A 16,133-nucleotide genomic window follows, 5' to 3' on the forward strand; every position below is an offset into this window, starting at 1 on the left:
CAAGGTTATCGTTCATTCATTACTGTTTTGCTTAATGTAATTACAATGTTTCAGATTTCTAAATATATATTTAGTCCTACTGGAATACTGCTTATCTTATTGTTTGAATAATGACAGCTCAGTTTTAGAAGCTGTTGTAAATACATGGAACTACTTTCTTGCTCGCAAGAGAATCTAATGAATGGAACGGTGAAGGAACGTTGATGTAGTCGGAGTCGGGCTTCTTTTAAGGTTGAGTTGCAGTTGTGTAGTGCTGTTGGAAGATGGCTGTGATGGCTAGTGAGGAGTGTGGTGTTATATCCACCAAAGGAGACAGGTGAAAAGTTTTGTGTGGATATGAATGTATAGTAAGTACAACGGGAACAAGGATACATAGTTTGTAATTAATGAATAAAATGTGTCAGTTATTTGGCGGTAGTTCTGTTTCTGTGCTGTAATTTCTGTAGCCTTTCGCTTCGAAAAATAGAACACTGAACATTTTAAAACAATTGGTCTTCTACCAAAACACTTCAGTTGCAAAATTGTAGGTTCAGGTGTTGAGTGAATTACCTATAATAATTGTTTTTATTACATTTATAAAATATGGATAAAACACTAAGTTCTTGCAGACGACGTTCATATAAGACTGTCCAAAAAATGTGCGACTGCTGCAGTTTATGTCAAAGTGTGTGACAACATGTCATCAACACTGATGAGGTCCGAATGCAGAAAATTCGCCCCGAACATCTTTAACAAAAGCAAGTGCACCAACTGCTTTAGACAAAAGGAGGAGCACAGTGCTGAAGCTCTCCAGAGTAACAGGGTATGTAAACAAATTAGTACTGTATTGAATAAGTAGGAACTATGCCCATACTTGCATTAGTATTTTAAACTTCTGTGTCTTAACGGAAACGGATTCTTAACATTTAATCATCAACAAAAATCAAGAAGAAACCCACGTGAAATGTAACGTGTCATGGGTTGTTGCAAGAAAGTGACAAATATATTTTGATATTTACTTTCCTGCTGACAAAAGTGACAAATATATTTTGATATTTACTTTCCTGCTGACAACAGTGTTTTGAATGTGAAGTGCCTAGTAAACATTTGGAGTGGAATGTATTCCCTGCCCCCTTTCGTGATGCAGTCCACTGGTCAGATTCAAAGTTGTCATTTCGTCTCACAATTCAGTGGTATAAACTTAAAGCCGGGGGACGTTCCTCTACAAAGAATATTTGTAATGATGATGATTAATTGGTGGAATACTTCGGCTTATTGCCTTTTTGAATGCTCTGTTCTGCTCCGGGTGTTTTTTTATTTCCCCTCAGAAGAGGGGTGGGTCTTTGTATATACAATGAACCTTAAGACTTCACAAAAAGTTGGGAATTGCTTGAGTAGATGAGTGACTAACAGCTTCACGAGAAGGAATTTGTTCCATGGAGTTAGTTTATTTTGTATGGGTGTGAAACTTGGTCTTTCAGATTTTAACAGAGATTGAAGGTAGTAACTGTTAGATTTCAAAGAGGACTCTTTCATAGGGTTAGTCGGTGTGTGTGAGGACATGTTTGCGGCGAGAAGAAGTTTGTCGGTAAAGCTGCCGTCTATGAACGCCATGAAGGCGCTTGAGGGGGGCGAAAGAAAAAGCTCCTACTTGTTCTTGACCTGTGCGCTAGAGGGGGGCGAGTGGTCAGCGTCACGCCTCGGTTACGCTGTACCCCTGGGAGAAGGACCCCCCCAATACCTGTTGGGTAGAAGGCTGGGTGAACCTCAGAGCCAGTTTGGACGCAGCGACTAGAAGAAAAATATTTTACTCTTGCCGGGGATCGAATTCTGGTCGCCCCATGTAGTGAGCACTTTATACGTGCCATTCGAAAGTGTCTGTGACTGTACTTTTGTGTGTGTCTGTGCAGGATTAACTGTAAATAAAGTGAATTATTCTTATGTATCGGGGTCTCGGTTAGGGAATTGTCAGTTCTGTGTGTACATTCATGGAATTTAGGCGTCACCACGACCATTTTGCTTCTCTTAAGGCTCGCCTTTCATAATCACCACATTTAATTGTTAAATTAATGCTGTATATACTCTGTAGCTGATACGGTGTCGTTAAATACGACTAGAAGCTGTGTCGTACGTATTCTCAGCCTTGAGAAGAATAACGTAAGAGCATTGGCAGAAAGGTTTAGTTAGGCCTTGTGTGCGTCATTAGTAGCATGCATTTCTTTGCGTGTGTTAACAGCGCCCTTTCTTGAGGTTCCCTGGTTCAAGGCCTTTAACGGAATTTTGAATGTTTTCTCCCCTTTTTAGAAACTGACATTACATTACCGGATTCCCAAAGGCCCACTGTTGGGTCTGTTCTGGACCAGATGAATAAACTACGTCCCGTCATACCATCTTAGATAAATTACCTAGCAGAATATAGGCCCTTAATCCTCTAGCTCTTTTGAGGACCTTGGACACACCATCATTTGTGACCCACACAAGACTGTTCTCATTTTCAACGTAACGATGTTTTCAGCAATTCTGTTTAGGCTTGGTGCAGACTGAACATGGCACGCGCTTGGTTTTATACAATGAAAACAGTACGGTAGGAATTCTTGTTCATGGTACTTGCATTTCTTAGCCCAGAACAGAGTTGTTATTGTAGACCTGTTTCTATTTATTGAACGGTAGTGTATGCATAAATCGATGGGCAAATCGAAACGTTTATTTCCCTTGAAAAGCGAGTTATCCAGAATGTTGCCTCTCATTATCACACGAAACGTTGTGACGTATGGTTACTTATTAGGTTCATGGAACCATGGATAAGAAAACTTCGGCTCGAGTAGGTTATAATTTGGTTACAAAGCGTTGGACTGCTGTCCTAATAAGTTACAGTCTCTCTCATTTTGTAGTTAAGTCGTAAAAGTTAAGCAGGTATAAATAGGATAACCTTACAAGTGTATGTCTCATATGGTTGGAGAAAAAGAGACGTCTTTATTTCTTATTATACATTTGTTTACGTGGGCAACATGTTTATAGGCCTATTTGTTTTCCTGAAAGATGGAAATTCATTATCTGGAATAGTGGTTCGTTCGTATGTTCTGTTCCGCGAACCGGTAAAACAGCTGTAGGTTTCTTTATCTCCCCCCCCCCCCCTCCCCCCCTCGAGGACTGGTTGCTTGTCTGTCCTACAGAGTGCAGTACAAGTTGCAGGCCAGAAATCGGGTTATTAATAGCTTGCCAGTGCATGGCTATTTACAAGTCAACGTCTTCATGTGGTATTAAAATCAGAGAAATGTCATTGGAGGCATTGGCCACAACTGTCTGCATGGATTATTTCCTGAGAAGCTAATTGTTGCTGAGGTAGTTCATTGCTGTGTTTACAACAGACCACCACTGGTCTCTCAGCCACATGAGTCCAATCCTCCCATCTATGCTGTGTGTTCCGAGTGATATTTTAGTTCAGGCTTCCCAGTAGAAATTTCATGCGCGTTTCTTATCTCCCTATCCGTGCCATATACTCCGCCAATTTCGTAATTTTCTTCAGCCTCCTTACACTTCATCTCTCTTAGGTCCAGATGTTCTCAACACTCTGAAACACGATCAATCTGTATTATTCTTGATGTGAGAGATAGCCGTACAATACAACGGGTAAAATTATAGTTTTGTTTGCGTACAGTTTAATCGTCACGTTTTCAGGTAGCAGATGGGAAGACAAATTGTTTCAATTGCATGGTACCACGAATTTAATCTTGTCTTAATTTCTTTATTAGTGCACTTGATTTGTTTGTCATTCCCAAATGTTTTAACTTTACCACATTTTCAAAGACTATTAACTTTCTTCGTCTTGTCGTTCAGTTTGATGACGAGAAATTAACATAGCCTACACTTGGTTTCTTCTGCGTTTGCTTTAGTACCAACTTCGTTATATGTCGCATTTAATAAGGCTGAACCATTTCACCCACGTTAAGTGTTACCGATAAAAATTATTTATGACAGAATATGAAATAATGAAATTGTGTGATATAACTGCCCGATTATTTTTGGTCGGTACTTGCCGAGCTCCAACAGAAAATATTTTTAGTAACCGAAAGGACAAAATTGACAGTTTTTTTTAAAAATTATTACTTTTTACGTATAACGCCAGCTAGAATTTGCGGACCGGCTACTGTCCGCAAACCACCATTTGAGAAACGCTGACCATAGAAATTCCCTGGTATCCTCAAAAATCTTTTCCGTTGAGATCAGACCTGGTTCCAAAGTGGACAATCTCACGCAGCGCTGGTTTCTGGGCCGCCTGTTGAATCCCATGTTCGCGGATCATGTAATCATAGGCATACATTTTGAACGAAAACCTGTTTTGCAAGGAAAATGTTCAGGCCTTTCAGGACTCCGCTGTAAGCAGGTTTTACTGTTTTCCTCTGTTGAATAGTTGTCAATTTAGCTCCCATCTTTATTCATACAGAGTTTAGTTACTAGTGGAACAACCTCGTATTGCGACGTGCTGACTCACCGACAGTGAGTAAGATATTCACCATCTTGACGTCACCAAAAATACATCGTATCCTGTAGAGAAGCAGGACGCTCTGAATTCCTTCTTGTCGCAGTTTCGCCGGGAGTCCTGGCTAGATGTTTCTTCAATGCTCGTGATAGCCAAGCGACATAAAAGTTATTACCGATGACCTATCCTCCGAAACGACACGAGTGTAATAAGAGTCCTTGCAGACATCAGACGCATGCCCTACGTACAATTTATGCATATCTCGCTATGTGGACCTTGTAAGATATTTGCTGACAGTAAATGTTGTCGTTTGGAAGTTGTTGTCACAAATTGCGACCTAGGTCATCTGAAGATTGCCTCCATAACAAATGTGATGTTTTATGCGAAATATGCATATATATATATATATATATATATATATATATATATATATATATATATTTGTTTTTCGTTGAAGTAGAAACATTTTAAAAAGAAGGGAGAAGTGTTGCCTGTCGAATCAAGAACCAAATCCTGTTTTTACCGTAAGACAGCTCGCCTGGCGAATGGCGTTTTGGCAGGAGTCCCTGGATTCGTCCACGTCCGTTTGCCTTTGAAATTCCTTTGTATTATGGACAGTGTATAAAATTTCGGTTGTTGATAATTCTCACCTCGTCCTTGCGACAGAACGGCTTGTCCATCGTCTTCTTTGCTGATTAATTTTAACTTTAGATAGGTCTAAACCACTGCTTCATAAACTTTGCCCTTCATTACCCAAAACCGCTTATCAGAAAGTCCTTTTTACCCAATGACTGCGCAGAAAACATATATGACAAGTGAAGATAGATCGGTAAAAATTAGGAAGCAAACAATATTTTTGATGCAATGTCTTTATTTTAAACATCTCTAAACATTTTTAGCAGCCACAAAAAATTTGGTAATTATTCACCATGAATATTTCATCACCCAGGTCCCAGCTAATGAGTATAATGCCACTGCTCCATCTTATTTAGTAGTTCTGCAAAATTTGTAGCAATTGGAGACAGAGGACACCTCACATCGTATTCGGGGTTCAGCAAACAGTTTCGTTTTGTGTTCTTTATGAAGGAAAGAGTGGAAAATCCTACTTCACACTTGTAGGTGCTCGGAAACTGCAGCTACCACAGGATATTCATCGCGAATTGTTAACCAGAAAGACTCCAAATGGCCCTTTTTTTTCCTTCAAATAACATTTTGCACTGACTGCTTGTTCTGCAAAACCATTAACACACACGCGGATTTTTGTCAAGTCACACAGAAATGGGTTTGACGTTACTCTAAGAAAAACCACTTTTACCCATTTTTGGGTAATTTACCCAGGTTTGGGAAGCACTGGTCTAATGGGTGACGATTTTACGCGTGCGCGCACGAACTTTGTCCTTTGGTATGTGCAGTGCCACGGAACGGAACTTCAAGAGCCAGAAGTCGAAGGCCTATTACATGAATTGTTACCGAGTTTCATTACACTGTGATTTTAATATCTTTCATGTTTGTAATATTATTTGAACACTTATGTGTAAACACTACAACACACTACTGACGTATAACACTGTATTCCACGAAGACTAGAAACTCACAAAATGTAACAAAACATTTAAGAAGATTTCTTCGTAACTATAGACGTGATATAAATAATCCGTATGATCGAATTTAACCCGAAGGAGTTGGTGAAATTAGACCAACATTTACATTTTTTTAAAATTTTAAACATTTGACTTGTAATTAAATTTAAAAAAATATATTAGAGCCCATTAATAGGAATTATAAAGCTTTAAGTGTACAATTTGGTATACTTATCTGTATTACGAAAAATCTAAATTTGTTGTAATTAAAGAATAAATTATTGTAACACGATAGTCTGCTAGTTGTATCGAGTAGGTCATATGGGTACTGGATACAGTTTTCAGAAGTGTGAATTCCGTTGCTTGACACTATGGAACACCAAACTCATCAATATAATTTTTAATGTCACATCTACATTAAAGTCAGAGCGTCTCCATTACGAGGGTCAGTTGGTTAATGTTGTTCAGGGAGTTAATCGTTGTTTATTCTGATAATCGTACGAGAACACAAGTACACTCTGGGGAAATGGCAGAATTACTTAATATTAAAACAGATGGTGCATTTAGTAAACATTGTGCTTTAAAGAGATAACTGCCATGTTCATTTCTGCGTAGCACGTGTTGAGAATACGTAGATAGGAAAGATTTTGAATGGACCGCAAAATATGGCTTTCTGTATGAAGAATTACTGCCTTGTTTGTGTATTTTACAGATTGTTCTCTTGTAATTAAAAGTGTCCGCGTTAATTGTCATAAATATATGTCATCGCATATCATATTATCGTAAGTCGAAGTTCACAAAATTTATTTTGTGAATGTTGGACTCCAGAGACAGGTCATTGACCTTATAATGACAGATGTACAGATGCATCTTATTATTGTATAGTCATGATAAAAATGTATTTCCCTCAAAGTCAGCTTCAGCAGCAGACTTGTATTGAAAGCATTTGTTCAGTTGGTGTTCTCAGCCACCATGTACGTTATGTACTCGTATGGTGCTGTTGGGTAAAAATGTTTGATTTCCACATCACGTCCTCGGGAGAATTCGGTATGCACTGATACAACAAATGTTAGAAAGCTATTCTAAGTTTCTATTGAGAGCAGCAAGTTGTCACTTTGGCATCGACATCAGTGGTGGACTTCGACGATGTGAGTTATTGTCGGCGTTACTTTCAGAACTCGACTGTAACTGGCCAATATGCATACTATATGTAGTAAATCCATCATCGTATTGGTAGTAAGGGGTTAGAAGTTCATTTTAATTGATGACATTTTGAATAACTATGAAGATGTATGATTTGAGGTTTTCACAGCGGTGAGTATGAATCTTTCTGTCTTCTGGGTTGTTGCGCTGTGTAGTCTGGTCGATGTTAACCAACGTTTCGGAGGTCATACTGCCTCCGTCATCAGGGCGATGAGTATGAAGATTTCTGTCTTCTGGGTTGTTGCGCTGTGTAGTGTGGTCGATGTTAACCAACGTTTCGAAGGTCATACTGCCTCCGTCATCAGAGCGATGAGTATGAAGATTTCTATCTTCTGGGTTGTTGCGATTTGTAGTCTGGTCGATGTTAACCAACGTTTCAGAGGTCATACTGCCTCCGTCATCAGAGTATGAAGATTTCTGTCTTCTGGGTTGTTGCGTCGTGTAGTCTGGTCGATGTTAACCAACGTTTCACAGGTCATACTGCCTCCGTCATCAGGGCGATGAATATGAAGATTTCTGTCTTCTGGGTTGTTGCGCTGTGTAGTCTGGTCGATGTTTACCAACGTTTCGGAGGTCATACTGCCTCCGTCATCAGGGCGATGAGTATGAAGATTTCTGTCTTCTGGGTTGTTGCGATTTGTAGTCTGGTCGATGTTAACCAACGTTTCGGAGGTCATACTGCCTCCGTCATCAGGGCGATGAGTATGAAGATTTCTGTCTTCTGGGTTGTTGCGCTGTGTAGTCTGGTCCATGTCAACCAACGTTTCAGAGGTCATACTGCCTCCGTCATCAGGGCGATGAGTATGAAGATTTCTGTCTTCTGGGTTGTTGCGCTGTGTAGTCTGGTCCATGTCAACCAACGTTTCAGAGGTCATACTGCCTCCGTCATCAGGGCGATGAGTATGAAGATTTCTGTCTTCTGGGTTGTTGCGCTGTGTAGTCTGGTCGATGTTTACCAACGTTTCAGAGGTCATACTGCCTCCGTCATCAGGGCGATGAATTACATCATTAACATAATTCCAATTAAAGTATCAGTTTTATTTAGAGATTGTTCAGATTTGTATCTTAACTAAGGATGATCGTCCGTGTGTTTATTTATCCATATTCTTTTGACTAAAGTGTTTCTCAGTTTTTTTTATTGCAGTAAAAAATTGTAATTTACGTACGTAGACCCACATGTTCTAATGTAAAAGTCTGGTTATTTGATATATTTAGGAGTTACTCAGTTCGAATCTCGACTAGGCCGTACTGGCATCATCGTATTGCGATACTGGTTTCTCGTTAAAGGCTTACGACATGATTAAATGCATTGGGGTCTTCAAAAAGGGCCCTCCTGTTTTCTTTCATATCGAATCGAATATAAAAACTGGAATTTATGATAAGCTAGCCCGTTAGATGTAGTATCTGTTCGTCTTTTGCCGTCATATATTTCGCTTTCAGGAGCCAGTATTCTTTTTGTATACGCGTTAGGCGTACTTGGTAGAAGATCTTGACCGTACTGATTTAGAGTTTAAACTTACAGACAGACAGTTGCCAAAAATAATGAGATTCCCATGCTTTTTATTTACTGATCCGGAGGGTAACTCAAGCTATGTAGCTTCGGACGATAGGATGAGTAAAGGACAGCGAATTAAAATGGATTTGGAAGGAAGCAGTCGTGGCCTAATTTATAGTACTGTCCCGAAATTGGCTATGAGATACTGAGGATAACCACGAAAATAATAAGTACACCCAGACTTCGGGCCGAGGTTTCTGTTTTTACGAAACGAACTTGTACGATTGTATCCCGGTACCGAATTAGGCTTAATTTCTATGTAACGGTTTCAGAAAGAAATGTTAGCGTGAAACGATCATATATACCCAAACTTTGTTGGCTACTCGTTACATAATTTACATGTACATCATCACACGCCATGCATTAGTTTATGATACGTATAACAAATCTTTGTAAAGTATGACCGTTGCAAATGTTATTATAGGTTAGTGGTTGACCAGGGGTATCAACTTTTCACACGTCTGAGACCACCCTTATCGACTCGCGCGCCGCAAGGTTACATATAAATGAAGACATTTTGTTGAATTTGAAACGTCTTGGCAGTTATTAAACTTGCTACTAAATTAGGCCAAGAATTGCAAATAGGTTCATATGTTACTCAGTAATTTTCTCTAACAAAAAACGGCCATTACAGTGATATTTGATGGAGCTTTTGCTTGAGTAATCTTTCAGTATCAGGTTTAATTTATGGTTCGCTGTTCACACGCGTTCCTCCAAGCGTTCGTCAGTTAGACGCGTAATAATTCTTGATTTTAATTTGCGCATTAATCCGAACACTCGCTGCCTAACAGATTCTGACGACTTGGAGAAAACGTGTTATGTGATATAATGTAATTATTTTTCGTCATATATGATGACACAGTACACAAAATACTTACGCGGTCCCCAAAATACAACGGTGGGCCTGTGTACCTCTGCAGTAATTCATTGTTCGTTAGTGTTTAGGTTATTACTTTGAATAGGCAAGACAAACTCAGACATGAACATTTTCAATGTTGGGTTTCTGGATTTATAGGCGGATCCCAACATTTCGGAGGAACGTGCTGCCTCTGTCTTCAGAGAAGCCCTGAACATAGTCATCTACGAATAATTTCACACGGCCTTATGACCCATAAGATTAACATCTACGTCTTTGCCACCGTGAGAAAGGCATATCTTTCTTTGAAAGTTTTCCATCAACTGTCTTTGCTTACGCAAGACTAGTTTTCTATGGGAATTAACAGTATTGGATAGTGTGCTTCTGTTACCAGAGTAAAATCCCGAAACAAGGAGTTTACTTCTAAGATACTACGCGGCGTGACATTAAATTTATTTTTTCTTTAAATTCACCAACAAAATCCTTGACCCACAATCTGCGAATTATAGTTTGGCGCTACCAACAGCAAGTCGTGAGTTACAGAATTGCCAAAGGCATTTTGTGTGGGTATTTTACAATTAAATTACGCTCGTGAGTATGTTCGCTGAGTGGTTATCGGTACTGTTGATGAATGACGGTGAATTTTCAATCATTAAAGGATTACACAAGGGATGATCATGGCCGGGGTTGAGATAATATATACAAGTAGTTGCCATAAGTTGTAGATGGAACAGCGAAAACTCCGTAAGTAAAATTAGTAAAATTCCTAACCTTTCGATTTCGAAACCAGTCAACTGTTTATGCATATACATCGTTGATTTTCCAGTTTCGAAATTAAGATTGGCATTTTAAGATTTGAAGCTTTCACGGTAACCAAATGCAGGCGTTTAGTCGTATAATGGAGTTACAGGCCGACGTTTCGGAGACTGTGCCTCCATCATCATCACCACCACCACGGAGGCCCATCGCACGAGAAGACTTAATGTATCGGCATCTTCTTCATTTATAGTTCATGAAGACAGGGGGGGGGGGTAAATTCCCCCAAGAGTAGGTATTCTCCCCTGGGTATTTCTTGGGTTTTATTCAACCACTCAGTTTCAACCTAAAATTTAAACATCACTCGTACACGAGCGTGTATATTAAGACTGCAATTGTTACACTGATCTCTCTGCTTTGTGCAAAAGCCTTTAAACTTTGGTTCAGTTTTTGGATCGACATATTCGGAAAATAAATGTGACAAATAATACGTCTACCATTTATTACCTGATTTATAGTCTTAGTAGTTTTTTCAATTCTCCTTGATCAATCAGCCTTTTCAAATCATAAAGTAGTTCCTTGGACACGCTTTACAATTTTCTGTGACACGTTGCGAAGTTTCTGCGTTGGAAATATAACGTAGCAAAACAGATGTTGACACGTTATATAACCGGTCGTAATGCTTCATGTTCCATATATCAAGTCCATATCGAACAGTTTATTCGAACACCGTGTCGCAGGAAGTTAATTGCAGATAAAGGAGGAAGGTTCCTTTTCGGTAAAATTGACTTTTATGCTTGCTTATCGAAATCGTGTTCAAAAAATTAGGCACGTGGTTGTACAAAAACTTGGTAAGTCGTGGAGAAAATGTTAAATAGTTATCTGCGTTGTTAATATTTCAGTTTTAAACAATATAGAAATATATATTATTGATTTACCATTGAATTTTAAAGGGCATTTTTGGAAAGTATTGGCCAGTCTTCCGCACATGCTGAGTTGACTTGATAAAATGGAACTTTCCGGATAACCGAAGGCCGGGTAATCGGGATTCTACTGTGTTTGGAAAGTACCCCAAACCGCCACTGTGTGTTAGGCTTCTCCCCTCCAGGTTCATCTGTGTACTTGTTAAAATGCACTGTGCATTCGATCTGCCTGTCTGTCTCGGCATGTTCCAGTTAGATCTAAGTCATGTCTCGCGCGCGGACTGTTTCGTCGTCATTGACTCACAGAAAACCGCCAAGCCATCATGTCAGTTATGGACAACAAACCTGATTACTATGCTTCATTCATGATTGGTTTGGGAAAAAAATACTTCTGTGGTGGATAAATATGTAGCTCCGGCTATAAGTTAAGTGAGCCAACAGCATACGTAAACATTTTACTCATTAGCAATATTCGTTATTGGCAGCAACTGTGAACTTCGAGCTCAGCTCTGATCGTGACCGTAATACTGAATGTTTAAACCGTAATTTAAAGGAGGCAATTTAATCGGTCAAGATAAAAATTCCCGTACATGCCAGAGTTGTCCTAAGGTTTTGAGTACAAGTCTTTACATTTTATAAATATCTTCACACAAACTGCTCTTAGGCAGTCTCCATTTTTAGGGCCGAAACTTCAGTATCTGCCTGTGAGTCCACACGACATTGCTACCCATAAGACACCAACATCGATATATTTACCGCGAGAATCTTAAATATCACGTCTATTCTTGTTATAGGCCTCATTAACATTACGTGAAAGGGGGTTCTTTGGCGTTAGGCTGTTGATAGACGCATTTTTGTTGTTTTGTCTACGTGCAAATACAAAGTTGCCAATCTAATAGCAGTAATGAAACAGACAGCATAGCATGTCAGACTCTTTCCTCGTATCCCGTCAGATGCACACCGATTCAGTGTTTAATTAATTAGATTTGTGACCCATTTTATCCACTCTTCTATTCTTCTCTACGATGATTTCAGTTTTATATATCTTTGTATTACATCGGTTTGGTAGACTGCCCAGAATTAAATTTGCTTGACAGATTTTTAATATATAGTTTCCCTTAAAGTCCATATGTCAACGAAGTCTCTGGATTGGTTTCGGAGATGTAACGTAACTTTCGGGCTGACATCTCCCCGTTACGTAGTCGCTTTATACATTCTCTGCAAAACACGAGTAATAAACTCGTTTTATACGTCTTTTGGAATTGATAATGTCTCTTTATTCCACACAACAAATCGAGGTTGTAAGTTACGTATCCATCGAACGGTTTTGTCAGTTACGACAACTCGATAACCCTCTTCCAGTCATTAATATTTATGTTACAGGAAGACTATAACTAGATAGTGAGATCATCATTGTATCTCTTTTAAGTATTGTGCCTTGTTGTTAACCATGTTGCGTCAACTTCGGTTTAGTATTTTTTTTTTAAAATATCGAGCTTACTGTGAGAACTTGTGGTCTCCGTTATCGATAAATGGAACCATTAATTGCGAAACCGTATTTTTATACTTTATAGTCTCCGGGATGTAGTCATATAAATAAAACCAGTTGAGAAATGTACATGTATTGGAACAATTCTGGCTCGTTTCGCTGTGTTATTGCCTCTAAATTTTAATTTCTTGAATGTTCTGTTGTTATAAGTAGAATAAATACGCTCAAAAAGTTTTGCCCCAAGAAAACTGTTTGGTGTCTACTAATTCTGAAATTCCCCACCCTTGTAATTGTAAATAAGGTAATGAAAATATATGTACACCAAATTTCTATCAAGGAATCTATTATTCCAAGAAATTGTTATCAAAATTTCATTTAAAAAAATTTGTTCATTAATAAGAGACAGGTGCTTGAGTTGCCTTGTCTGTTAGGTGACAACGTACAATCATCAATTGCAGATGACGAATTCTTCTGATATTTGGCGCCATGTGGACTCGTCGGTAGATGCCAACATTTCGGAGGAACATACCGTATCCATCTTCAGTGCCGAAGTGGGCGATACTGAGAAGTGGTGGGATTTATAGGGTAGGAGGAGGTAAAGAATGAGGGAATGAACCAATCTGGGACCCTGTACAAGTCCCTCCACTTGCCAGCTTAGCCACTTCAACCCTGAATATGGATACAGTATGTTTATCGAAATCGTTGGCGTCTACCAATGATTCAGAACGCACGAAATCCCTTCGTCATCATCCTCACCGCCGTGAAAACCACAAATGTCGCAACAAATAGAGATATTTTGTTGCTCGTTGTGGCCCCAGAAGGTCTTCAGTTGGAACACAAATATTTGTTACGTACTAAAGCAGCATCAGTTCATTCAAGGAGAATTGGTTGTATTGAAATTGCTAAAGCCAGTTCATGTGAGTAGCAGCGGATAAGTGAGGTCAGGTAGAGTGTAGGATGAAGTCCAGCTGTTCAGTTCTTCGTGGAAGAGGTTCTCTTGATCCGCTTGATAGCTGTTGCTGTAGATGAATGAGCAACAGTAGAAGCCTAGTGCACAAACAAGACCGGTCCTTTCTCAGAGGAAAACAATGGCTGTAACCAGCGTGACTCACTTTTCCCTCTTACTACAACGGACTCTTTTTTATATAAATTCAACAGATAACCTACATTATAACAGACTGTTTCTTATTGAATGCAGGAAAGCTGGTGTTCTAAGTCGGTACCTGCTTTGAACCTACAGGCTTGGTGTCCTACTTCGTGGGTAGTGATGTTTTTCTACAAGAAAATGTGTATTAATATATGGCTCTTGGAAGGGAGTAACTTAACCTCAGGTTCTTCTGTCATGATGGGCATAGATATAAGCCAGATTTGCTGTTGAATAAAATGCCTGAAAAGTCGCTTTCAACAGTTGCTGTACGTAATCAAAGGCTTTATTATCAGTGGGGTTTGTCGGTTTTAAAAACAGGTGTTTTTTTGGATAAATTTGTAAAATTCGAAAACCGGTTTTAGATACTAGAATTAATATGTAAAAATTAATTAATTAAAAACGTTAACATTTTGACTTGAAATCGCCTCGGGCACAAGTATATTGTAGTAAAACTAATCTTCATGAGTCAGGCTGAAATTAGTTCCAAATTGTTAAATGCTTTAGAAGTAAGAATTCAAGAAAGAAGACAAGTTGGATTGGTAACCCTTTTGCTATATTTGCAAAATCCACAAAACATTTCAACAAATAAATCTAGTGTATTTCCACTAGCTTCAAAACTTGATATTATTAAGTTATTTGGAAAAATATTGTCTAGAATATATCCAAATTCTTGTATGGAAACAGATTCCGATGACGAATATATCGGAGACGGAGAAACCATTAATCAGGGCAATGCTCTAAAAGAAGCAATGGAAAAATCAATTCGTGGGTTTCTTGAGGAACCTGAAGAAATAATATCAAATACGAAGACACTGAAGGCCGAATTTTCAATACTTGAGGCAACCAATAACAGAACAAAGAATTTAGATTTATTATTTGATGCCCTGAGAACGATAAAACCAAGTTCAGTAGCCAGTGAGAGAGTATTTTCTATTTCAGGCAATTTTGTATCTAGGATAAGAACAAGATTAAGTAATCGTTCAGTGTTTTTTGAAATCATATTTCCTGGAGAAAAATACTAAATGAAATAAAAATTTATAATTTATATTTTGTACAGATTTTAGTTATTTTACTTTTTATTTGGTTTTGTATGTAGTATATTTTATTTTGTTATATTTTTGTAGTTCCATGAATATTAAGTAAACTGTAAATTTTTAAAATAAGTATAAATATTTTTTACTGTTTTAATTATATTTTGTTTTTTTTAAAAACTCGAAAACCGGTGTTTTGGAAATTCTGGGATTCGAAAACCGTGTTTTTCAAAGGTCGGTTTTTGTATAAACCCTAATTAGCAGGTACGCATACCAAGTGTTCAGATATGCCTAAACGTTTATATAAAGCTGAGTCAGATGATGGTGTGTCAAGTTGTATGGTATGGAAAATTATGCTATTATGTGCTATTAAAATAGGTCACGCTGACGGTGGTACTTCTGATTCCCTCGCTTGGACTTCAGTAAGGGGTTGTCACTGTTATGGGAATAGACGAATAGTAGAAACAGCTGCTTAGGCTGAACGCATATTGGTTAGTCAAGACGAGACAGTCTTAGACACGTTTAGTCCCAATAGGTTGCGTTGCAGTTTATTGGGAAGCACACATGAGATGATCACACGTGTAGATGACTGTCTTCTGGGCTGTTGCGCCGTGTAGTGTGGTAGAAGTTTGCCGACGTTTCAAAGGTCCTTTTCCGCCGTCATTATGAGGGCAATGAGTGATAATGGAGGCAGCCAAGAACCTCTGAAACTTTGGTAAACTTCTACCAGATTACACGGCGCAACAACCCAGAAGACGCCTTCTTCATAATCGTCGCCATGAGAACGTCAAATCTAAACATTAAGATCAAATGTAAGTATTCCTGGTTTTTATAAATGTGTTTAGAAGCATATTTATTCCATCGTGTAAAGCAGTAATTTTCATTGCCCAGTTTTTTTTATCAGAATTAAATTCCATTGAAGGATGTCAGAATATAGAGAGACCAAACTGTGAGGGGCTAAGCCAAAGTGACGTATTTAAGTACGCGCAAACGGACCAACTCATTGAAGTTAATACGCGCTCAATATTTATGACATATCTGATGGAAGTATTTATGTATTTGTGAGATATCTGATGTAAAAGTGCAAAATGACTTTTATTAATATCGATAAATTAATCGCTTAGCGTATGCGAA

The 16,133-nt window shown here is 38.5% G+C and overlaps 1 protein-coding gene across 3 annotated transcripts in view; it reads left to right on the top strand.

Annotated features, from left to right (window-relative positions):
• The first annotated feature begins 196 nt into the window (after positions 1–196).
• The window catches only part of osp (myosin phosphatase Rho interacting protein outspread), a 255,539-nt gene continuing 239,602 nt past the window's right edge, over positions 197–16,133 (top strand). For all 3 annotated transcript variants that reach the window (XM_022078478.2, XM_022078479.2, XM_022078486.2), the window contains exon 1: positions 197–802. In XM_022078478.2, coding sequence (XP_021934170.2) covers positions 677–802 — 126 coding nt within the window. In that variant the 5' untranslated portion in view covers positions 197–676. The remainder of the gene's footprint in view (positions 803–16,133) is intronic.

Source organism: Zootermopsis nevadensis, unplaced genomic scaffold, assembly GCF_977971745.1.
Source record: "Zootermopsis nevadensis isolate Lab colony 2312 unplaced genomic scaffold, Znev_1.0 Znev_ptg000019l, whole genome shotgun sequence".
In the NCBI taxonomy this organism is placed as follows: domain Eukaryota; kingdom Metazoa; phylum Arthropoda; class Insecta; order Blattodea; family Termopsidae; genus Zootermopsis; species Zootermopsis nevadensis.